Here is a 26759-nt window from a genome sequence, read left to right on the forward strand (position 1 = left end):
AGCCTGCTTGGGTTCTTTTGAAGACTTTGTACTCGCGCGTTACAATGTGTGCTCAGTGACCCGTACGGTAAGCTTGACCCACAAGATGGCCGCCACTAGGGAATCCCCGACTCTGTGACATCATGTGCAAACTATGTATAGAGAAAAAAACCCATATATAATTCAGTATAATAATGGTTAGTCCGGCAATAACAACACTGAAAGTCCATTCTTTGGGTCCACGGACCATATGTTGACATCTATGACGAAAATGTGAACTTGCATGTCGTCGAGCTCCGATGATTAATCAAGTCCAAACCGTGACATATAGCCCTATTCTTTACCGAATCTCTGATCAAAAACTTTTGGGCTTCATCAGGCGAGTCGAAAGTGATCACGTGGTCTCCGCAGATCACTCGCAGCCGGGCTGGGTAGAGCAGGTGGAACCTAACGTTCTTCTGATACAAGGCTCACTTGATGCCGTTAAACGCGGCTCTCTTTTTAGCGAGTGTTGCGCTAACATCTTGATAGATCCTAATAATGGCACCTTGGTATTTGAGCTTGTGAGTCCTGGCCCAGCGCAGTGCAGCTTCTTTCTGTTGGAACCTGGAGAAGCAGACCAGGAATGTGCGAGGGGATGATCTCTGGCCGGCTCTTGAGGTCGGGGTTCGGAGGGCTCTCTCTAGTCCAGGCGGCATGGAAAAAACATCAGGGCCCATCGTTTCCATCAAAACATCTGACATGAACTTTAAGGGATCTTTGCCATCTTCACTGCCTTCGGGAATGTTCAATATGCGGAGATTAAATCTCCGTGAGCGGTTCTCGAGGTCGTCGCACCGGTCCAGCAGGGACTGGTTCTGGCTCTGGAGCATCCTAATGGCAGACTCTGCTACTGTTAGCCGTTCAAAATTATCACCAGCTACAGACTCGACGGAGGTGAGACGCTTGTGGAATGAGGTCACTGTCGACTGTAGTGAGTCCAGTGACTCTTGTATTGGTTTAATGGCGTCTCGAATCAGGGTGGAAACATCTTCCTTGAGTGAGGTTCTCTGTTTAGCGAACTCAGCAGACAGTTGATCCATAGCCACCACCGCCGCTGCAGGTTTTTCAGGTGATACAGGAGCTCTTGCTGGTGTCGGAGGGTTGTTGTTAGCAAAGTATGCTAGCTTAACCGCAGCGCGTGTGGCCTGAGTTTGTACATCAACTGGTTTTGCGTGTTTTTCGACATCCTCAGCTCTGAATAATTAGTTGAACTAACTTCAGCAGTTAAAACTATGTCGAACTTCGTGCGGAAAATTTGTGCAAAAAGGTTGGGTTACAAAAAGTGAACCGGGAGCCTTCACATGTGTGTCCTCTCCCTACATGTCACAACCGGAAGTCGTTTACGCAAATTTTATAATTAACATTGATCTCCTTCTTTGTGATGTATAAATGAGTTATCAGCAGCTTTATATTGCACAAATAAAGCCATTCGGTGAAAATTTTAAGAGGAGAGTGTACCGATTTAACGGTGTACCCAATTAGCATAATGCATACTAATTAAATACTAATTTGAATAATTGGTTTTTAATAATTTTTCAAATTTTGTATTCAATATGCAATCATTTATGTGCCTGTCAATTTCCATGCAAATATCTTGAAAAAAAAAAAGTTAAGAAAAAAATCATTTGCTCTCGTTGGTTAATGAGGCCCATTTTGGAGCACGTGATCCTCATATAGAATATTACATCAGTTTTGTAAAAATTAAGCCATTTTTTTCAATCTTTGATTTGTAATACCTCAATAGATTAGATTAGATAAAACTTTATTGATCCCTTTGGCCGGGTTCCCTCAGGGAAATTAAGATTCCAGCAGCATCATTACAGATAAACAGAGAAAAGAAATAGAGAAAACGTCTAGATAAATTAAAATAAATTAAGTATTTACATATACAAATATAAAAGAATAAGATATGGGGAAGAGAGGGAGGGGGGAAAGGTGGGGAGAAGGGGGGGCGGCGGCAGGAGAGATATTGCACCTTATATTACACATTATATTGCACATTGTCCGGTATTGCTTATTGTCAGGCTAGGCTACTGCTCCTTCCTGTCCTCTGTCCTCCTGTTCCCCCTCCTCCCCCCCAGAGAGGAGTTGTACAGTCTGATGGCGTGATGGACAAAGGAGTTTTTGAGTCTGTTCGTCCTGCACTTGGGACGGAGCATTCTGTCACTGAACAGACTCCTCTGGTTGCTGATGACGGTGTGCAGAGGGTGACTGGCATCGTCCATGATGTTCAATAGTTTGTCCATAGTCCTCTTCTCTGCCACCGTCACCAGAGAGTCCAGCTTCATGCCGACCACAGAGCCGGCCCGCCTGATCAGTTTGTCCAGCCTGGATGTGTCCTTCTTGGATGTGCTGCCCCCCCAGCACACCACGGTGTAAAACAGGACACTGGCGACCACAGACTGATAGAACATCCACAGGAGTTTCCTGCAGATGTTAAAGGACCGCAGCCTCCTCAGGAAGTACAGCCTGCTCTGTCCCTTCCTGTATAAGTGATTGGTGTTGCAAGTCCAGTCCAGCTTGCTGTCCAGCCACAGCCCGAGGTACTTGTAGGAATCCACAGCCTCCACCTCGACTCCCGTCGATCAGAACTGGTCGTGACCTTGGTCTGGACCTCCCAAAGTCAATGACCAGCTCCTTGGTCTTCGAGGTGTTGAGCTGCAGATGGTTCCTGTTGTTCACCCTCTTTCTCGTGCTAGTGTCGAAATGATGAATGATAACATTTGTTCCCTTAAAGTGCATATCACGGGTGAATTCAGGAGCAAGATCAGTGTAATTCTCCTATTTTATATTAAACTTTGGTCAAATATCTGTCACATTTTGTGCAATTTTTTTACCTTGCGCAATACCAGAAAAATTCAGTTGAAATCAAGCCATTTGAGGCGAATTGGTCCGCCTCTGAAAAAACTTGCCATTTGGATTTCCTGGCAAACACTGATTTTCGTGACGTTGCGTGCGGGACGCCTCCCTCTGAATCCTACGTCAGCGCTGGCTTGTTTATGAGAAAACGACCTGGTGGTTTTCTGCAAATTTCTTCAACGTTATCGCGTAATTATTAAAATGGTTAACAGATGTATCGGAGGAGGGTGTAGCAACACCAATCTTGATGGGATTAGTACTCATCGTTTCCCAAAAGACCGGACAATGAGAGAGAAATGGGAGCGCTTGGTCTACACAGGCTGTGCACTGAAACCGTGCAAAGCTCTCGCAGCCTGCTGGCGCTTCCGCAGGTGACGTCACGAATCTGGCTCCAGACTCCCTTGGGATTTTTCCAGACGCGTTTTGTTATTTTATTTTTTTCTGCTGTAGACAGATGGCCTTGTGCAAAATTACCCTTCTGGATGAGTGTGTAAAGGGACATTCTTTCATATAAAAAAACCCGAAATTGGTCCAGAATATGCACTTTAATGACATCCCATAATATACATATACTGTATCCTCTTCTTCGTTTGTACTTCAGGGCTTTTGGAGATCTTCCAGAAAAATAACGCTCTACTTGACCAGATCCAGAAATGTCTAGAGGCCTACCTGGAGTCAAAGAGAGCTGTTTTTCCCAGGTGTGTAAAGTCATGCCGGATGTGCACTATACTCACAAATACATTTTCAAGATGTGCTTTGTACTTACGTATGTTATGTGTGCATGCATCAGGTTCTACTTCCTGTCCAACGATGAGCTGCTGGAGATCCTGGCACAGACACGCAACCCTCAGGCCGTGCAGCCGCACCTCAGGAAGTGCTTCGACGCCATCTCCAGGTTGGAGTTTGCCTTGCAGACACCCGATGTTATAGGCGAGGCTGACAACCCGTTCAACAACGATATCCTGGCCCTGATCTCACCCGAAGGAGAGAAGGTCAAAGTCACATTTAACCCTAAAATCAATTTATTATTTTTTTGGTAAATGCAAAAAGTTTTGACTCTGTTGAGGTTGGTCATTTTTATCCCCGTGTGCATGGGTTTAATGTGTGAAGTGTGTGTGGTTGTGTATGTGTAGGTGGCTCTAGGAAAAGGCCTTAAGGCTCGTGGGAATGTAGAAGACTGGTTGGGGAAGGTGGAGGAAGCCATGTTCAACTCACTCAGATGCCTGAGCAGGGACGCTATTGTTGACTACCAGAGCAAACCACGGGAGGAGTGGGTGGTGGCCGGACATCCTTCACAAGTATGTGTGTGTAATCTAGAAAGTGTCTGGTTTAAGACCTTGTGGAAAATGTCACTGCATAATTGAACAGGGCCGTCTCGTTGTGATGACCTTTTTCTGCCTGTGAGAAAAAAATTATTTTTACCAGACACTCATTAATCTCCATCTGACGATCTGAGTCTTCACCAGTGTTGTAGGCAAGTCCAGGCTCGAGTCCTCAGCGTTCAAGTCCGAGTCATTAAAGAAAATTTCGAGTCGAATCCACTATTGATCCGAGTCGAGTCCGAGAACAAGACTCCATCCGCACCATTTGACGGTGGCTGTTGCTGCCTTTATATGAAAGCGTCTCTGCTACAGTGTTGGACTAACGTTACTGCTCGACTGCCCCGGTTTAGTTAACAGGCTACAGATAAAAAGCTTGTTTATTGCTCAGCAAGCCCCGCCCACTATCATATAACACGAGAGAGAGTTAACACTAGCTAGTTCATTGCTCAGCAAGCCCCGCCCACTATCGTATAACATGAGAGGGTTAACACTAGCTAGTTCATTGCTCAGCAAGTCCCACCCACTATCCTATAACATGAGAGAGGGTTAACACTAGCTAGTTCATCGCTCAGCAAGCCCCGCCCACTATCATATAACATGCGAGAGGGTTAACACTAGCTAGTTCATCGCTCAGCAAGCCCCGCCCACTATCATATAACATGCGAGAGGGTTAACACTAGCTAGTTCATTGCTCAGCAAGTCTCGCCCACTATCCTATAACATGAGAGAGGGTTAACACTAGCTAGTTCATCGCTCAGCAAGCCCCGCCCACTATCATATAACATGCGAGAGGGTTAACACTAGCTAGTTCATCGCTCAGCAAGCCCCGCCCACTATCATATAACATGCGAGAGGGTTAACACTAGCTAGTTCATCGCTCAGCAAGCCCTGCCCACTATCATATAACATGAGAGAGGGTTAATACTAGCTAGTTCATCGCTCAGCAAGCCCCGCCCACTATCATATAACATGAGAGAGGGTTAACACTAGCTAGTTCATCGCTCAGCAAGTCCCGCCCACTATCATATAACATGAGAGAGGGTTAACACTAGCTAGTTCATCTGTCAGTAAGCCCCGCCCACTATCATATAACATGCGAGAGGGTTAACACTAGCTAGTTCATCGCTCAGCAAGCCCCGCCTACTATCATATAACATGAGAGAGGGTTAACACTAGCTAGTTCATCGCTCAGCAAGTCCCGCCCACTATCATATAACATGAGAGAGGGTTAACACTAGCTAGTTCATCGCTCAGCAAGTCCCGCCCACTATCATATAACATGAGAGAGGGTTAACACTAGCTAGTTCATCGCTCAGCAAGCCCCGCCCACTATCATATAACATGCGAGAGGGTTAACACTAGCTAGTTCATCGCTCAGCAAGTCCCGCCCACTATCATATAACATGCGAGAGGGTTAACACTAGCTAGTTCATCGCTCAGCAAGCCCCGCCCACTATCATATAACATGCGAGAGGGTTAACACTAGCTAGTTCATCGCTCAGCAAGCCCCGCCCACTATCATATAACATGAGAGAGGGTTAATACTAGCTAGTTCATCGCTCAGCAAGCCCCGCCCACTATCATATAACATGAGAGAGGGTTAACACTAGCTAGTTCATCGCTCAGCAAGTCCCGCCCACTATCATATAACATGAGAGAGGGTTAACACTAGCTAGTTCATCTGTCAGTAAGCCCCGCCCACTATCATATAACATGCGAGAGGGTTAACACTAGCTAGTTCATCGCTCAGCAAGCCCTGCCTACTATCATATAACATGAGAGAGGGTTAACACTAGCTAGTTCATCGCTCAGCAAGTCCTGCCCACTATCATATAACATGAGAGAGGGTTAACACTAGCTAGTTCATCGCTCAGCAAGTCCCGCCCACTATCATATAACATGAGAGAGGGTTAACACTAGCTAGTTCATCGCTCAGCAAGCCCCGCCCACTATCATATAACATGCGAGAGGGTTAACACTAGCTAGTTCATCGCTCAGCAAGTCCCGCCCACTATCATATAACATGCGAGAGGGTTAACACTAGCTAGTTCATCGGTCAGCAAGCCCTGCCCACTATCATATAACATGAGAGAGGGTTAACACTAGCTAGTTCATCGCTCAGCAAGCCCCGCCCACTATCATATAACATGAGAGAGGGTTAACACTAGCTAGTTCATCGCTCAGCAAGCCCCGCCCACTATCATATAACATGAGAGAGGGTTAACACTAGCTAGTTCATCGCTCAGCAAGCCCCGCCCACTATCATATAACATGCGAGAGGGTTAACACTAGCTAGTTCATCGCTCAGCAAGTCCCGCCCACTATCATATAACATGCGAGAGGGTTAACACTAGCTAGTTCATCGGTCAGCAAGCCCTGCCCACTATCATATAACATGAGAGAGGGTTAACACTAGCTAGTTCATCGCTCAGCAAGCCCCGCCCACTATCATATAACATGAGAGAGGGTTAACACTAGCTAGTTCATCGCTCAGCAAGCCCCGCCCACTATCATATAACATGAGAGAGGGTTAACACTAGCTAGTTCATCGCTCAGCAAGTCCCGCCCACTATCATATAACATGCGAGAGGGTTAATACTAGCTAGTTCATCGCTCAGCAAGCCCCGCCCACTATCATATAACATGCGAGAGGGTTAACACTAGCTAGTTCATCGCTCAGCAAGTCCCGCCCACTATCATATAACATGCGAGAGGGTTAACACTAGCTAGTTCATCGGTCAGTAAGCAAGCCCCACCCACTATCAACAGAGCAATGAACACAGCGTGTCACTGACTTCTCTGGGTGGAGTCTTACCAAATGATGATTGAAGTTCGAGGTCGTCCCCGTCGTCTCCTCGATAGTTCTTCTACATATGGAACACACAGCAGTGCATTTTTTCCCACTGCACGAGAAGTCTGTATAAGCAAAGCGGACAATCCTAGGGGCTTCTCTCCAGGCATTTTAGCGCCATTAACGTTAGTTTGTTCCTGAACGTGACGTATGAACAGGTGAATATGCATTCTCTCTCTTGCACGAAATTAGTATAAAAATTTAATGTAGATATAAATATCTTATGCCAAATTATTATGGCATGTTACAAAAAATAAAGAAAAAAATCATAGTCCTCGTCTCCAATTTACGAGTCCGTATGCAGTTAATGTACGAGTCCGAGTCATCAGCGCTCAAGTCCAAGTCACGAGTCCTTAAAATTAGAGCATGAGTCAGACTGGAGTACTACAAGCCTGTTCTTCACCTTATTTGCAAGTACTGGTAGTGCCATGTTTAAAAAAAAAAACTCAATTAAAATTGTTACTAAAGCTACTAGTTTAGTGAGTAACCAATTGAATCAGTTAGTGTTCTAAAAGTAATGAGAAAAAACGATTGAAATGTTATTTATCATGATACGGATACTGATAATTACTGTCAGGGAACAGAATCTTCTTTAACGTTCCATCATTTTCCATGTAGGTGGTGCTGACCATCTCCCAGCTGATGTGGTGCAGAGACATGGAAAACTGTCTGGAGGGAAACCACAACCACTTCGAGGCCGTCCAGCAGTTTGAGCTCACAAACTTTGAGGTGATGTCCTGCTAATTAGTCAGTTATTCATCTTAAAGCAGACTATTCAGTAACTATAAATGGAACGAATGGGAAAGGTGTGTAGGTATGAGTCAAGACCCTAAGTCTGGAGACACATACAGAAATTTTAGGGAGTTAAACAGAATAAGAATGATAAGAATCAGATTTTATAGCAAGCTAAAAAATTCAGAAAGTTTAGCTGAAAAGAGCAAGTACTAAAGATTATTACAGTGGTGCTTGAAAGTTTGTGAGCCCTTTAGAATTTTCTATATTTCTGCATAAATGTGACCTAAAACATCATCAGATTTTCACACAAGTCCTAAAAGTAGACAAAGAGAACCCAGTTAAACAAATGAGACAAAAATATTATACTTGGTCATTTATTTATTGAGGAAAATGATCCACTATTACATATCTGTGAGTGGCAAAAGTATGTGAACCTTTGCTTTCAGTATCTGGTGTGACCCCCTTGTGCAGCAATGACTGCAACTGAACGTTTGCGGTAACTGTTGATCAGTCCTGCACACCGGCTTGGAGGAATTTTAGCCCGTTCCTCCGTACAGAACAGCTTCAACTCTGGGATGTTGGTGGGTTTCCTCACATGAACTGCTCGCTTCAGGTCCTTCCACAACATTTCCATTGGATTAAGGTCAGGACTTTGACTTGGCCATTCCAAAACATTAACTTTATTCTTCTTTAACCATTCTTTGGTAGAACGACTTGTGTGCTTAGGGTCGTTGTCTTGCTGCATGACCCACCTTCTCTTGAGATTAAGGCCCTGTCCACACGGCAACGGATTCAGGTGACTCCGATACAATTGCTTATCGTTTAGGCCTGGCGTCCACACGGCACCGGTGTTTTGGGTGCCCAAAACGCAATCTTTTTGAGAACGGGTTCTAGAGTGGAAAGATCTGGCAACGTTGCCATTGTGAAGTCGTCTGGATGAGTAGAACGGATTTGTTTACGATGACGTCACAACCACATGACTGTGAGTGCTTCACGCCGGGTAGAAGTGTAACGAACTCGATGCGAGTTGTCAACAAATCCTATAACTTGGTTCATGAAACGCGCTTACAAAATATTTTCACTGTGAATATTTATTGTGTAATGGTGCAAAGTGAGAGAGAGAGAGAGAGAGACTCTGCCCTTAGGGCAGAGTCAATCCCGCCAGCAAAAATAGGGAAAAAAAGGAGTGATCTCACCTCTTCAGATGTTGGTTTAACTCCTACAATACATTCCTCAAAAAGGGCGTAGAAGAGCAAATTAATCCATCAACGTGTAGCATTCAATTTATTCCGGACCATTAAAGACACCGCCTTCCGCGTAGAATCATACATTATCCTCGCCGCCATATTGGATAGGTCAAAGCGGAGAATAAAGATTCATGTGCTGCGTTTAACTGTACCAACAGGTTTACCGTCCAAACGAGATCACATGGGATTACCTTTCACAGGTGAGAAACAACAAATTAATCCATCAACGTGTAGCATTCAATTTATTCCGGACCATTAAAGACGCCGCCTTCCGCATAGAATCATACGTCATCCTCGCCGCCATATTGGATAGGTCAAAGCGGAGAATAAAGATTAGCTGCGTTTAACTGTACCAACAGGTTTGCCGTCCAAACGAGATCACATGGGATTACCTTTCACAGGTGAGACTGGAAAAATACTTTTCATTGTATTTGGTCATTATAATGTAATTTTACGAACAGATTTTCCTGACTTTGTGGCTAATATGAAGTCTCGCGCATAATAGTTTATGCGCATGCGTCCTTACTACTTCTATTGTTCTGGTGTCTCCGAAGGGACCGTCTTACAGCGCCCCTAGAGGTGTGGCATGTGTATTGCATCATTTTCAGCAAGCGTTGCGTTGCCATATGGACCTGATATTTTACTGATCGTTGCCCATTTGGACGCGATATATTTTTAAATAACATCTCGTTGCCGTTGTTGTGTGGATGTAGCCTCAGTACATGGACAGATGTCCTGACAATTTCCTTTAGAATTCGCTGGTATAATTCAGAATTCGTTGTTCCATCAATGATGGCAAGCCGTCCTGGCCCAGATGCAGCAAAACAGGCCCAAACCATGATACTACCACCACCATGTTTCACAGATGGGATAAGGTTCTTATGCTGGAATGCAGTGTTTTCCTTTCTCCAAACATAACACTTCTCATTTAAACCAAAAAGTTCTATTTTGGTCTCATCCGTCCACAAAACATTTTTCCAATAGCCTTCTGGCTTGTCCACGTGATCTTTAGCAAACTGCAGACGAGCAGCAATGTTCTTTTTGGAGAGCAGTGGCTTTCTCCTTGCAACCCTGCCATGCACACCATTGTTGTTCAGTGTTCTCCTGATGGTGGACTCATGAACATTAGCATTAGCCAATGTGAGAGAGGCCTTCAGTTGCATAGAAGTTACCCTGGGGTCCTTTGTGACCTCGCCGACTATTACACGCCTTGCTCTTGGAGTGATCTTTGTTGGTCGACCACTCCTGGGGAGGGTAACAATGGTCTTGAATTTCCTCCATTTGTACACAATCTGTCTGACTGTGGATTGGTGGAGTCCAAACTCTTTAGAGATGGTTTTGTAACCTTTTCCAGCCTGATGAGCATCAACAACGCTTTTTCTGAGGTCCTCAGAAATCTCCTTTGTTCGTGCCATGATACACTTCCACAAACATGTGTTGTGAAGATCAGACTTTGATAGATCCCTATTCTTTAAATAAAACAGGGTGCCCACTCACACCTGATTGTCATCCCATTGATTGAAAACACCTGACTCTAATTTCACCTTCAAATTAATTGCTAATCCTAGAGGTTCACATACTTTTGCCACTCGCAGATATGTAATATTGGATCATTTTCCTGAATAAATAAATGACCAAGTATAATATTTTTGTCTCATTTGTTTAACTGGGTTCTCTTTATCTACTTTTAGGACTTGTGTGAAAATCTGATGATGTTTTAGGTCATATTTATGCAGAAATATAGAAAATTCTAAAGGGTTCACAAACTTTCAAGCACCACTGTATATCTAATTGTAGACTAGCGTGTCCAAACTACATTATGTACTATATGAATATGTTAAACAGTATGTATTATACTGCTTATATAATATGTCGTGTAGTTTCCTTATATTGCTATACTCGTGTGTGTTTGTGTCTGTGTGTATACAGCGGCTGAATGCGTTGGCTGCCCTGGTGCGGGGTAACTTACCCAAAATCCATCGGAACATTATCACGGCTCTTATTACTGTGGACGTCCATGCCAAAGATATTGTCACTGAGCTCATCAAAAACAAGGTACAGACTACCTTTCAGAGCACAGGGAATCATGGGAATGGTCCGAGTGGTCAGATCTGATTGATCAGAAGGTGTTCATTAATTTTTGTGGCTACTGCCTCATATAGATATCAAATAAGTGGTGTTTATTTTAAGAAAATGTACCTTTTGATTTGATCAGATAGTTAGGTTAAGAGCAGGGCTTTGAACCAGAATTTTTTTCCTAGTGGTTCGTTCCGAACAGAAACGGAATTTTAACATTTCGGGTTTTGGGTTCCACCATTAAATAGACGTTCCCGAACCGGTTAGAACAAAAAAATTTCGTTCCCGGAACGGTTAATTACGTTCCCTGTCAGCTGTTTAACAAATGGCTATAAAATTATGTCTCTGTCTCATCCAGCTTAAGCCAAATGTAGGCTAATTCTATTACAACCTTCATTAAATAAGACAAGAAATAATTCAAAACAATTATTATTTCAAATGTTGGCGATTTGGATTCTCAGTATGTCTTCCCATCTACACAAACAGAAAAAGTGCCAAAAATGAAAGATAATTCGTTTAGTGCGTTACCAAAGGCGAGTCAGGCCCTATGCATTGATAGGCTAACAGAGGTTAACGTCATTTAATGTTCGCGAGCCTCTCATTAACATGGACAAATATATTGATATCGTGTTTGAAATTGACGTTTTTGAATAACGATAAACTGCAATATTTACCTCTTAAGATGTGGAGACGTGATAGTAGTCCACCCTCCCGCTCTCTCCATTCAGTCAGCGAACGTCACACAGGAAGTGAACCCCAGCGGGTCATAGAAACTTGGGCAGGAGAAGAATGACTTTTTTATTTGTAGGCTACGGAAACTTTGAGGAACGAAATAAAAACCGGTATTAACTGGTTACCATTATTTTTAATAAGCGTTTCTGTTCCGGAACATAAAAAATAATAAAGTTTCTGGTTTCGTTTCTGTTCCATGTGAAATAGAAAAAGTTCCCGGTTTTCGTTTTCGTTCCTTGAACCGGTTCAAAGCCCTGGTTAAGAGTTCCAGCCATTCAACAAGAGTTGTCATGAGTACTTATGTTTTTCAATGAATAAAATTTTTAAAATAAATTTCTGCTATATTCTTTGACAAATGTGAAAACTAAGAGCAAAAGTCTAATTGGTCAAACTTCTGCGATTCGCTTTTTTTTTTTTTTTAATTTTAGAGTCTTTACACTTGTGAAACAAAATGTGCTCATTAGTACTAAATAATGCTTCGAAGACAATTCATGAACAAGTGCGTTCTTAGTATTTTGAAAATGGATCTAGTTCACAGCGCTGTATTTTGGCAATATTTGGCAAATATTTGGGCTTTCCGTAATTGCTTTGAACCAGGGGCGATTTCTCAGAGACAACAAGGGAAGCCGAGCTTCCCTTAAAATTCTCTCCCCAAACTGCGGCATCTACGACGTTGAATTCTCATTAAAACAATAACTTGCATAACATAATATATGCCCAAGATTGTATTTACGTTCATAACTATCCTGTAACTTATTTGAGTGATGTCTGACGAACTTGCAGTTCGCTACGAGAATCACCTTTGCTGCCAGGCTGTAACCAGCGTTGCCAGATACTGCTGACGTTTTCCAGCCAAAATATGTTCAAAACCCGCCAAAATGCACTTAAAACCGCCCAATCTGGCAACACTGGCTGTAACCTTTCTTATTTCAATGGGCTCTATGGCTGGCAGCCGGGTATCCGTTGCAGTCTATGAGACGGCTCTGAACAGCCAATTTCGGCTAGTTGTTATTGGTTAAAATCGACAAAATCGTCACTTCCAGGGAAGCCGGGCTTCTCTGGGACTAACGAGACAGTGGGAGGGACAAGAAGCCGGGCTGATGAAGGATTATTGGAGGTAGTGTTTGAAAGACATGAGGAGGGCGGGCTCTGTACTTCGGCGTCGGCGAGGAACACGGAAGCATGATCAGTCAGTCCCCAGCGGATGTCGAGAAAGTGTAGTCGTCTGCCAAAGTGCTGTCCGACTTTCTTTTCATATAAACGTTTCTTCTCATTGATGTCTCTGTACATTACTCTGTAAATAAATGTAAATATTACTCGTTGTGCTCCGTTAACTTTCATCCATTCTATCAGTTTGATCATTCGCGAATTCACTCGTTTATTTCATTTGTAGTTCAATCTGGTTGTAGGCTAGCTTGAGCCTTATTGGGATCTGCAGTGCTAGCTGCTAACAGAAATTGGTGAAGTCTCTGGAAAGCACAACCAGCTGGTATGACAGGGTCACAGACCATTTTCTGGAAAAGGAGCGGAGGGCAGAATTTGTGTATAAATAGTGTTCATGAATGTGAAGTGTGTATATTGTTCAGTAATGTTAAGAGAATGGTGGGCTCTGTGTTATAGGTTATACCTGGGTATAATATTCAAGGTTCTGTGTGTTGCATAGCCTACCTGGTTATGAATTTCCAGACTGTGTTGCAGAAGATGTTCAAGGATGTGTTGCACAGCTGGGTGTTGTGTTAAAGACTCTGTGTTGCATATCAGGGTATGATGTTCAAGGCTCTTCGTTGAATAGCCAGTGATTTTTGGATGTTTGATATTTTTGATTAAGGATGTGAGGCACTAGCCTGGCAAGCCAGACTATAACATGAAATGTACAAGCAAAAATACTTTCTTCCACTAGGTAGGGTTGTCTAGTTCACTTTGCTAATGGGGCACACCTTTCTATGCTTTGATATCCGGCCTACAGGTTTTACGATGAATGCGTAAAATGGGCTTCCCCTGTTTTAAAAACCAGCAGCAGCCGCCACTGATTTGAACTGTTCTTTTTCTGTGGAAGAATGATTGTAGAGCAAACAGCTTTAATTAAAAAAATCACTAGAATTTGGTGCACAAGTTTTAATTTTCTTTTGGTTTTCTGAAATCAACACAGAGTCAAAATTATACATACAGGGTCAAAAATTTACATGCAGCACACCTAATATTTGGGTAAAGATTCACCTTGACCATACATTTTTGTTTACCATGAACAAGCTTCTGGCAGAATTCTGGTTGGATATTTCATGACTCTTCATGGTAGAATTGGTAGAGTTCAATTAAAATTTTTTTCATGGACTCGACTTATAAGCACGCTCCATATATTTTCAATGGAGTTGAAGTCAGGACTTGTTTTAAGCTTAATGTTGGCCTGCTTTATCCTCCACAACCAGCTCTGATGCGTGTTTGGGTTCACTGTCCTGTTGTAACTCCCAAGTCGTGTTGTTAATAATAATAATAATAATAATAATAATATAGCATTTTTATCGCGCTATATACACTCTCTGCCCTATGGCGCTTCACAATAATACAGTTTAAAAAAATCTTATGTTTAAGCATTAAACAAAAGATTATCACAATACTTAACGAAATTACAAAAAAGCTTTCTTAAAAAGAAATGTCTTAACTCTTGATTTGAATGATGTTATTGAATCGCTTATCTTTATGTCGGCGGGCAGGGCATTCCAGAGCTTTGGTGCAGCAACTGAAAATACCCTGTCCCCATAGGTCCTTTGATTAGACCTTGGGATGGTCAGGAGGCACTGGCCAGCAGACCTTAGATTGCGACTGGGTTGATAAGGACTTAATAGATCACGAAGATATGCAGGAGCTAAATTATTTAAAGACTTATAAACTAATAATAATATTTTAAAAATAATTCGTTGTTCCACTGGCAGCCAGTGCAGCTCTCTGAGGATTGGTGAGGCACGAGCGTGCCTCGGCTTGCGGGAAACAAGCCGAGCAGCGCAGTTCTGGACAGATTGTAGCCGCTGTATGAGATATTTTGGAAGACCGTATAAAAGAGCATTGCCATTATCCAATCTACAGGTAACAAAAGCATGCACAAGAGCTGCCGTGGAATCTTCGGACAGATATTTTCTTATTTTGGCGATCCGTCTGATGTGAAAAAAAGCAGATTTAGTAAGAGAATTGACATGTTTTTCTAGAGTTAAACTATTGTCCATTACAAAACCTAAGTTCCTAGCTGACGTCGAGGGCTGTACAACGTAGTCATTAATAGACATGCAATCAAGTGAAGGACGAGGGCAATATTTTGAACTGATGATAATTAAAAATTCATACTTGTCACTATTAAGCTTTAGCTTGTTTACCCTCATCGAGTTATCTATTTCAGTCGCACAGGCCTCTATTAAACTAACGGCTGATGCTTGCCCTTCTCCACTCCGGGAATCAAAAGACAAGTACAACTGGGTATCGTCCGCCTAAAAATGGAAACCCATGTTATACTTCCTCACGATATCCCCAAGTGGCAAAGTGTAAAGCAGATAAAGAATAGGGCCTAGGACAGAGCCCTGAGGTACCCCACAAACCAGTGGCTGGTGTGAAGACTTCACTCCTCTGATTTTCCACATACTGAAATCTATTACTAAGGTACGATTTTAACCAGGAAAGAGCCAGACCACAGATACCGAAACGATGACTCAGCCGGTTCAGCAACATTTCATGGTCTACAGTATCAAATGCAGCCGATAAATCTAGGAGTAGCAATATAACGGACTGATGGTTGTCTAAAGCAACAAGAATGTCATTGTTAACTCTAACTAGCGCAGTCTCAGTGCTATGAAGCTGCTTATAGGCGAACTGAAAAATTATCTAAATTATTACATATTATATAGTCAACAAGCTGGATAGCAACTACTTTTTCAGTGAGTTTAGAAATACTGTAAATATTAGGTTTGAAATAGGCCTGAAATGAGCAAAAATTTCAAAATCAAGGCGTGGCTTCTTAAAGGAACAGTCCACCGTACTTCCATAATGAAATATGCTCTTATCTGAATTGAGACGAGCTGCTCCGTACCTCTCCAAGCTTTGCGCGACCTCCCAGTCAGTCAGACGCAGTCAGACGCGCTGTCACTCCTGTTAGCAATGTAGCTAGGCTCAGTATGGCCAATGGTATTTTTTGGGGCTGTAGTTAGATGCGACCAAACTCTTCCGCGTTTTTCCTGTTTACATAGGTTTATATGACCAATGACATGAAACAAAGTTCAGTTACACTAATTGAAACGTAGCGATTTTCTATGCAATAGAAAGTGCGCACTATAATGACAGGCGTACTAACACCTTCTGCGCGCTTCGGCAGCGCATTGATACGGAGCTCAGATATCAATGCGCTGCCGAAGCGCGCAGAAGGTGTTAGTACGCCTGTCATTATAGTGCGGACTTTCCATAGCATAGAAAATCGCTACGTTTCAATTAGTGTAACTGAACTTTGTTTCATGTCACTGGTCATATAAACCTATGTAAACAGGAAAAACACGGAAGAGTTTGGTCGCATCTAACTACAGCCCCAAAAAATACCATTGGCCATGCTGAGCCTAGCTACATTGCTAACAGGAGTGACAGCGCGTCTGACTGACTGGGAGGTCGCGCAAAGCTCGGAGAGGTACGGAGCAGCTCGTCTCAATTCAGATAAGAGCATATTTCATTATGGAAGTACGGTGGACTGTTCCTTTAAGTAGAGGGTTCAAAAGAGCTAGTTTAAAACAATCTGGTACCATAGCAGAGTCAATAGATAAGTTCACAATTTTCATCATGACCGGAAGTAAAACTGTCAAGCATCCTTTCAAGACAGAAGCTGGAACTGGATCTAAAGCACATGACTTTATCTTGGAAGAACAAACAAGACTAGAGAGCTGCTCTTCGATGACCACCGTAAAGCTTGATAACGCACAACTTGCAGGAGGCGAGGTATCCAGAACAACAGGTGTAGACCCAGAGACATCCACAAGAGAGTCCAGTGCAGATCGTAGGTTAACTATTTTCTCACAGAAAAAGTTAACAAATTCATTCGCCAGGGCGTGGTCCGAAAAAGATGAAGGATAGCGAGCCTCAACCTTGGTGTGTAATAGCTTGTTGACAGTCTCAAAAAGAACTCTCTGATCGTTATTTGAGGCCTCAATAACATCACGATAGTACGGAATCTTCAATGTCCTCAGCAGACTATTTACAGCATCACACTGAATAACATAGTGGTGATAATCACATGTTCAGGTTTCTGATGGTTTATGTTGAAGAATTCTGAGGTAGTCCTCCTTCTTCATTATTCCATCCACTTTGTGCAATGAACCAGTTCCACTGGCAGCAACACAGCCCCAAAGCATGATGATCCTACCACCACCACCAGCTGGTACAGTGTCCCTCTGTACATGGTGGTCATTGTGGCCAAACAACTCCATCTTTGTCTCATTTGACCATACAGCTTTCCTCCAGAAGGCTTTTTTCTTTGTCCGTGTGGTCAGCTTCAAACTTTAGTTAAGCTTGAAGGTGTCAACTTTGGAGCAGAGGGTCATTTCTTGCATAGCAGCCTCTTGGTCTATGGTGATCTGAACTATAGACAGTGATCCATCAGCTTCCAGTTCATGGCAGAGCTGTGGCATGGTGTTTCCCAGGTTGTTCCTGACCATCCAAACCAATTTCCTTTCAGCTGAGGGTGACAGCTTGGGTTTTCTTGAAGCAAAGTGACTCATGGTAGCCGCAGGGTCTTAAAAGTCTTAAAAAAGTCTTAAATTTAATATTCCAAAATTAAGGCCTTAAAAAGTCTTCAATTGCTTTGCCCAAGTCTTAATTTTTTAAACAAAGGCCTTAAATTTACTCATACTATTCTACAATGTGAAAACGTGGGTTTTGCGTAACATCAGTGAATTTCTTGGAGTATGCGCAAAGAAAGAAACAATATTGATACATTTTCGCGCCGGCGCAATCGTCGGAGTCCGTGGTGGAGAGGAGACTCCGCGAATCGCAGCATGGGGAAGTGTCGTTTTAATCAGCAGTGGCTTTCAGATGAAAGATATCGTGATTGGGTGAGGGAGGTTCCTGGAAGCGACGTTGAACCAAGATGCTGTGTTTGTCGAAAGACCTTCAAGTTGTCCACTATACGGTAAGTCATTTCGCTTTAGAGTCTCACATGAAGAGCTCAAAGCACATTGCATCTGCCCTCCACCAGCACCAGCCCATCGCTCAGTTCTGCACGGTTCAATCTCCGAATGCACCTGGAGTTGGCACGAGCACCACTGTCGACCGTCAGCAGCATCAGCCAAGCCAGACATCATCGGCAAGGCTAGCAACAACACAAGGGCCGAGCAGTGGCATGATGGGTGTCGGTGGAACCCCGACACTTCGGGCAGAGGTGCTCTGGATTTTAAAAACAATTACGGAACACCACTCGTACAGCTTGAACGAGGGCATAAGCGAACTCTTTAAGGCTGTGTTCCCAGACTCGGAAGTCGCTACAACATTCTCCTGTGGAAAAAACAAAACGTCTTGCATAACAAAATTCGGTCTTGCTCCTTATATAACGAAGGAGTTGGTCAAAGACGTTAACAAGGCAAGTGGTGGATTCGTCGTAATGTTCGACGAAAGTCTAAACAAGACGACGAAAAGTAAACAAATGGACCACTCTCCTATCTATCTGTCTCTCTCTCTTACACTCTCTCTCTCATATATATCTGTCTATCGCTCGCTCTCTCCTGTCTGTCTATCTCCTATCTATCTATCGGTCTGTCTCTCTCTTAACTGTCTAGCACTCTGTCTGTCCTATTCATCTATAATCTCACTATTCTAGCTATATCTTTTTATCTTTCCTCTCCTATCTATCTCTTATGTCTGTCTACCACTCTGTGTGGTAATCTATATTATGTCTATCACTCTCTCCTATCAATCTCTTATCCATCTGTATACCTCTTTCCTATCTATCTATTTATCTTATTGTGTCTCTTATCTATCCACCTTCACATCTATGTCTTCCCTCCTTCCCTTGTTTACCAGGAGTATTTACATTTCTTTTTATTCTTCAAAATGTAAAATGGTTGAAGCAGGTTGAATGCTGGGAAACTAAGACAAAGAGTTTGTCTGTTTATCATCTCTGGTCATAATTAGTTTAGAGACCGTTCTTTAGGCCTTGAGTTGGGCCCTCAGTTTGGCTTTTTGACCGGTGAGTGCACACCATTGTACCAATGTATTGGTACGCCAATTGCATTTTTGTGCACCTTTAAGAGACTTTAGGCTTACCTCTTTTCTATCTATCTATCTCTATCTCTCTCTCTTCCCATCTGTCCCCCTCATCTCTTATCTATCTATGCCCCTCTGTATCTCTCTCCCTCCCTCGTTTACAAGGGTACAAAATGTAAAATGGTTGAAGCAAGTGCTGGGAAACTAAGGCCATGTACACACGTAGCCGGGTATTTTTAAAACCGAACATTTTCCCCCCCTCCGTTTATAAAAATGTTTTATCCACACCACCTCGTCTTTGAAAAAAATCCCTTCCACACGTAACCGAACATCTGCGTTTTCAATCACATTCATAAGCATTCCAAACCTGTAGATGGCATTATTTCCCCAAATCCTACCCCCTAATCACATCAGAATAGCACCTGCACAATAATTAACGCTTTCGAGGCACTACTCCGATCCATTACTCGTTGTCCATGCTTAATCTGGCTTCTGCAGTAAACAAAGGTCGCACGTTTGACGTCAGGGCAGATTTGTTGTCATTTTTTTGGCGCAGATTGTGACGTTCTAAAACGCAAACCTCCGGTTATCTCTGTCTACACGAAAAGGCATACACGGAGTTTTCAAAAATCTTCACTTTGCCCGGAGTTTTTTTAAATATTCGTTTTTGATGTGTTTTCATGTGGATGACAGGCCAAAACGTAGAAAAATATCTTCGATTTAGCAGATACCCGGCTACGTGTGGACGGGGTCTAAGATAAAGAGTTTGTCTGTTTAGAGTGTTGTGAATGTTTTGATATTTTATTTAAAAAAATACACCCACATCACTTTTTTATTTTAAGTATCATCTCTGGGTGCATGGTCATAATTAGTTCAGAGACAGTTCTTTAGGCCTCGAGTTAGGCCCTCAGTTTGGCTTTCTGACTGGTGAGTGCACACCTTTGGCATTAATGTGTTGGTATGCCTATTGCATTTTTGTGTACCTTTAAAGCCATGACTTGGACCCTACGTTGTGCTCCTTTCTTCCAGGTTTAGACTTGTTTTTTTGTCTTGAATGTGAAGATTCGACAAGCAATGCACATAATGACTTTTAAAGGTCCCATGGCATGAAATTTTCACTGAGTTTTTTTTAACGTTAAAATGAGTTCCTCTGACTTTCTTAAGTCACCCCAGTGGCTAGAAATTTCATAATGTGTAAACCAAACTATGCCCAACATTTGAGAATGGCGCGTCAAAACGGCGCGTTGATAAGCTCTTCCCTTTACTACGTCAGCAAGGGAGATGATCCCCACGCCCCCCCTCTGGATTCCCACCCACTGTATGGATTGCCCCGCCCAGTTGTAGTGAGGAGACCATAGAGGGAGGACACAACAACATGGCATCACCTAAGCGAGCGAAACATGGAAATTGCGCTGTACATGGATGTGACAACACAGAAAAGAGTCTGTTTTTACTGCCGACGGGAGAGCCCCTGAAGACGCAGTGGCTTAATTTTATTTACTTCAATAATACGCCGTCGAGTCTACCTAAGACGGTGTATGTTTGTCGGAAGCATTTTCCTGAGGAATGTTTCCACAACTTGGGACAGTACAGGGCAGGTTTTGCACATCAACGGTCACTGAAGCCTGGGTCCGTACCAAGCATCCCTGCCACATCAGCAACAAACACCGAACAAGTAAGTGTATAACTGGTCGTTTTGCCGTGTTTTAAAATCGGCGCGTTAGCCTAGCAATGGCTACATTAGCTGTGCAGCTAACCGCTTCCTGCAGTTAGCCAGGTAATCTGCGCTACAAAACTAAAGAGCATGCAGCATGCTCTGTTAAACTGAGTTTAGTCTGGAAATTGACTGTAACTTATGAGCTTATGTTTGACTATTGCTCCGCAATGCATGTCTTCTGTTGGATAAGCGCTATGTTGCTGTAGTTGCTGCTTCTATCCTCTTTGGTTATGGAGTGCGTGTTCAAGCCTAGGGTATTATACATTCGTAAACTACCACTCTGAACACTCTCACTCTCTGTTCTCTGTGTCACGTTGAGTTTAGGAAAGGAGTCCGAGGGAGAACGGGGTTTTGTCTTAGCAGCGTGGCTACAGGCGCTGATAGCAGCGAGTATGTGTGTGCACAGCTTGGTCAAGCCCCTCCCCCTCCCCCATGGCCCGCCCCCACCCTCTACCCTCCCCCACCTCCTGCTTCTCATTAGCAAAACGACGCACTGGGAAAAGCGCTGAAATGGGGCTTTCTCCCAGGAGGCTATATTTACGTGCCGAGGGTTCATTTCGAGAAAGGCTGCGGATATAACATCCGGAAACCTCCACGAGCCCGTTTAAAGCATCAACAAACCACCATGCCATGGGACCTTTAAGTATATAACTTTTATAATAAAAGTATTTTTACTTGAAACATTTGTCATTATTGGGAATTTGATCTGGTGTTCTACGACCGCATAATGGGTGTGATGTAGGTCTTAATTCTCATTTAAGTGGTCTTAAAAAGGTCTTAAAAAAGTCTTAAATTTATGGTGGTCAAACCTGGGGAAACCCTGTGACTACACCTCACAATAACTTGCATACAATTGTTTGAACTGATCTTGGAATTTGCAGTTGTTTAGAAATGGCTTCAAGAGACATTCCGGAGTTGTGTATATCTATGATCTTCTTTCTCAGATCTGCACTGAGCTCCTTGGACTTTTCCATTTTACTGTGTGTTGGTCAGTCCAATGAGTGCTGTAAACAATCCCTAGTGTATTATAACTTATCCATGACATATTGTGAGTCATGAAGCCCATACAATGAGATCATATATCATATGTGTTCATGTAGGTGGACTCGAGAAGTAACTTTGAGTGGCAGAAGCAGCTCCGCTACTACTGGGATGCGGATCTGGATAACTGCGTGGCCAAAATGGCTCTATCTCGGTACATCTACGGATACGAGTACCTGGGAGCCTGCCCGCGTCTGGTCATCACCCCGTTAACAGTAATACACATGAACAATATGTTAAGAATTCATAATGCATAAGAGAGATTGCTATATGGTGTAGTTCGTAAATATTTCTAAAAATGTGCATGTGTTATGGAGGTTTTATAACATGTTTTGAATGTGTTCATAGATGTGTTAGTTAGGGTTAGTTGTTTTGTCCACCGTAATGAAAGTGTAAAGCTCATTAACAAGTTAGGTCTTGAAACAGTGTTTATACTTGTTTGTGTTGATTTTTAGGACCGTTGCTACCTTTGTCTAATGGGGGCGCTACAGCTGGACCTGGGCGGCGCTCCAGCAGGTCCTGCTGGTACTGGAAAAACCGAGACCACTAAAGACCTGGCCAAAGCCCTGGCCATCCAGTGTGTGGTCTTTAACTGTTCTGATGGACTCGATTACAAGGTGACTTAGAATTCACTTCCTGTTTACGCACTTTTTATCTGTTTTTTTTTTTTTTTTACAACAAGCCAGTCCATGTGTAGTGTAGTTGCTGGTCCCAAGGAGGCAGCAGAGCCCTGTCATTAATTTCATCAGTAAAGTGCCTGGTCTGTGTTGGCATTTTAGGCGCCAGCTTTATGATTATTTAGGTTGTTTAGTATAGGATAAGACATTGAGTTTTACTCCTGTACTTTAGAGCGTGTGAGAAAACACTTCCTTCACTCGGGATAAATACAGGGTGTTTCAAAAAAAAAAAAGTGATATTTGAGATGTAAATATCCCAGAAACTACAACCCCGATTCCAAAAAAGTTGGGACAAAGTACAAATTGTAAATAAAAACGGAATGCAATGATGTGGAAGTTTCAAAATTCCATATTTTATTCAGAATAGAACATAGATGACATATCAAATGTTTAAACTGAGAAAATATATCATTTAAAGAGAAATATTAGGTGATTTTAAATTTCATGACAACAACACATCTCAAAAAAGTTGGGACAAGGCCATGTTTCCCACTGTGAGACATCCCCTTTTCTCTTTACAACAGTCTGTAAACGTCTGGGGACTGAGGAGACAAGTTGCTCAAGTTTAGGGATAGGAATGTTAACCCATTCTTGTCTAATGTAGGATTCTAGTTGCTCAACTGTCTTAGGTCTTTTTTGTCGTATCTTCCGTTTTATGATGCGCCAAATGTTTTCTATGGGTGAAAGATCTGGACTGCAGGCTGGCCAGTTCAGTACCCGGACCCTTCTTCTACGCAGCCATGATGCTGTAATTGATGCAGTATGTGGTTTGGCATTGTCATGTTGGAAAATGCAAGGTCTTCCCTGAAAGAGACATCGTCTGGATGGGAGCATATGTTGCTCTAGAACCTGGATATACCTTTCAGCATTGATGGTGTCTTTCCAGATGTGTAAGCTGCCCATGCCACACGCACTAATGCAACCCCATACCATCAGAGATGCAGGCTTCTGAACTGAGCGCTGATAACAACTCGGGTCGTCCTTCTCCTCTTTAGTCCGAATGACACGGCGTCCCTGATTTCCATAAAGAACTTCACATTTTGATTCGTCTGACCACAGAGCAGTTTTCCACTTTGCCACAGTCCATTTTAAATGAGCCTTGGCCCAGAGAAGACGTCTGCGCTTCTGGATCATGTTTAGATACGGCTTCTTCTTTGAACTATAGAGTTTTAGCTGGCAACGGCGGATGGCACGGTGAATTGTGTTCACAGATAATGTTCTCTGGAAATATTCCTGAGCCCATTTTGTGATTTCCAATACAGAAGCATGCCTGTATGTGATGCAGTGCCGTCTAAGGGCCCGAAGATCACGGGCACCCAGTATGGTTTTCCGGCCTTGACCCTTACGCACAGAGATTCTTCCAGGTTCTCTGAATCTTTTGATGATATTGTGCACTGTAGATGATAATATGTTCAAACTCTTTGCAATTTTACACTGTCGAACTCCTTTCTGATATTGCTCCACTATTTGTCGGCGCAGAATTAGGGGGATTGGTGATCCTCTTCCCATCTTTACTTCTGAGAGCCGCTGCCACTCCAAGATGCTCTTTTTATACCCAGTCATGTTAATGGCCTATTGCCAATTGACCTAATGAGTTGCAATTTGGTCCTCCAGCTGTTCCTTTTTTGTACCTTTAACTTTTCCAGCCTCTTATTGCCCCTGTCCCAACTTTTTTGAGATGTGTTGCTGTCATGAAATTTCAAATGAGCCAATCTTTGGCATGAAATTTCAAAATGTCTCACTTTCGACATTTGATATGTTGTCTATGTTCTATTGTGAATACAATATCAGTTTTTGAGATTTGTAAATTATTGCATTCCGTTTTTATTTACAATTTGTACTTTATCCCAACTTTTTTGGAATCGGGGTTGTACATAGCCGAGGCAAATGAAACTGAACAGGCTTAATGTTGAGCGATATAAGATTTATTCCTCAAAGTTTGAATGAGAAATTCAAAGGTATGTGGATTCCATGAATGATTTTACAAATTTTCAACATGTGTGCTGCCTGAGACACACACACACACACACACACACACACACACACACACACACACACACACACACACACGCACACACAGAAAGACAGCCTTCTTCTTTTAACTTTTTGTGCCGTGTCCAAATCTGCATTGCACTTGGTGCATTTTTAGAGAATTCTCTCATAAATGCACGCTGCACAGTCTTGTTCGACTGTGTTCGAGCGTACTTGTAAAGTGGCTGTGACAGACCAGACATTCGCGGATTATAAATGAACTCGAGGTTTTAATGAGAAAAGGGCAATCAAAAACAATGTACAAAAGCCAGGCCAGGTCAATACCGAGAGATCCAAAAAAGTAACAAGGGTCAGAAAACAGGCAGTAGTCGAAGAACCGGGAATCGGGAGATTCGGGCAGTCTAAACACAAGGGCTAGGCAAATCGTAATCCGAAAACAGGCGAGGATCGAGAAACCGGGACTCGAGGAACGAGCAATCAAAACACAAGGGCTAGGCGGAACGGGAAAAAACCAGAAGGCAAAAAGGGTCGTACACAGGTAAACAATCAGTACAGTAACGCTCAGTAGGCTTACGAAAAGTGAAGACAATGCTGTGCAAAGAACAAAACAGACAAAGGGGTAAAATACAGACATAAACAAAAAGGTACAGGTGATTGTGACTAGAACTCAGGCGAACCACTCCGAGGAAGTGGTTCCGGATTGGATGACGGAGTGCACGTGGAAGCGACTGGTGCGTGAGGGGGATTATGGGAACTGGAGTCCTGAGGGTTGAGGCAGACAGAGGGTGAGCCCGGAAGCGTGACAGTACTCGAACACACAAAACACCTTTTCTTTTCGAGTGAACCCATACGTAAATGTAATATATGTACATATGTTGAATTTCTATATATGAAATATATGTACATAAGAGGTAAAAACATATATATGCTTTGTGGATCATCCTTTAGCTTTTATAACTTCTAACAAACGTTTTCAGTAAGTGCTGACAAGCTTCTTACACCTCTCGATCGGAATCTTTGCCCATTCTTCACGTGCAAAAGCCTCTAGCTCAGTGATGTTTGATGGCTTCCGTGCTGCATCTAAAGGGTTCACAAACTTTCAAGCAGCACTGGAAATGGTTGCAACATGTAACACCATATAAAACATCCTCATGCGGACATTTTTAATGCAGGTACATATACAAATTGTACTATGGGTATTTCATATATGTTATAAACTTGTATCTTCATATATCTAGAGCAGGGGTGCCCAATACGTCGATCGCGATCGACTGGTCGATCGCAGGGCCAATGAGAGTAGCTCACAGAACTCCGCAAGAAAAAAAACGGAAAAAAACCCCCCCGCGCGTTTTCAGAAAAGCAATTCATCCTATCACATAATGATATTATAACGTGCCCGCTGATTGACGTGTAACTAAAACTAAAAAGTTTGTTACACCATTACCATAACAACCATAACATATCTCATAGCCTACTACAGACAAGCGCCAGTTGTTGCTTGCTTTCCTTTTACCACTGCATTTTCGTTTTCGCTGTAGCTCGATTCGCTGTGTAGTAGCCTACAAAAAATGATTCGGGAATGAATGAGGGAGATAAACAGATAAAAAAAATCGAAGACTTACCATTTCCATCAAGAATGGGAAGAGGACTTCTTGTTCACGATGTCACACTCGAAGTGTGTCTGTCTGATCTGTCAATCCAGCATTGCACTTCCAAAGAAAGGGAACGTAGAGAGACATTTTCAAATGGTTCATCGAACCTTTGATACTGACTTTCCTCCAAGCACTGAATTGAGAAAGAGAAAGGTGAGGGAGTTGAAGTCTCAGCTTCTTGGACAGCAGTCTCTTTTCACTCGGCCAACGTCGAAAGCCAAGGGCGCCACAGAGGCATCGTTCCGGGTGAGTCGCACGATCATTAGGCACAAAAAGTGTTTCCAGGATGGAGTTATGGTGAAGGAAGCCTTCATCGAGGCATCAGATGCGTTGTTTAAAGACTTTAAAAACAAAACGGAAATAATGTCTGCAGTCAAAGCTGTTCAATTGACAGGAAATACAGTGACCAGGCGATGCGAAATGATGGGCGACAACTTAGTACAGCAGCTTGCTAAGGACATTGACTGTTACGAGTGCTTCTCGTTACAGATGGACGAATCTACCGACATCACAGACAAAGCCCAGTTGTGCATTTTTATTCGGATGGCTCATGATATGACTGCAAAAGAGGAACTTTTAGCAGTTCTGCATATGAACGCACACACACGGGGGGAGG

General features: G+C 42.9%; 1 protein-coding gene across 1 annotated transcript in view; it reads left to right on the forward strand.

The window, feature by feature from the left end:
* The window catches only part of dnah6 (dynein, axonemal, heavy chain 6), a 276461-nt gene that overhangs the window by 61568 nt on the left and 188134 nt on the right, over window positions 1-26759 (forward strand). Inside the window, 7 exon segments of the mRNA XM_060916664.1 lie at window positions 3482-3578; window positions 3671-3872; window positions 4014-4178; window positions 7672-7782; window positions 10965-11090; window positions 21882-22037; window positions 22278-22439. Of these exon segments, the coding sequence (XP_060772647.1) occupies window positions 3482-3578; window positions 3671-3872; window positions 4014-4178; window positions 7672-7782; window positions 10965-11090; window positions 21882-22037; window positions 22278-22439 (1019 nt within the window).

The sequence above is a fragment of the Neoarius graeffei genome, chromosome 3, assembly GCF_027579695.1.
Source record: "Neoarius graeffei isolate fNeoGra1 chromosome 3, fNeoGra1.pri, whole genome shotgun sequence".
Lineage (NCBI taxonomy): Eukaryota > Metazoa > Chordata > Actinopteri > Siluriformes > Ariidae > Neoarius > Neoarius graeffei.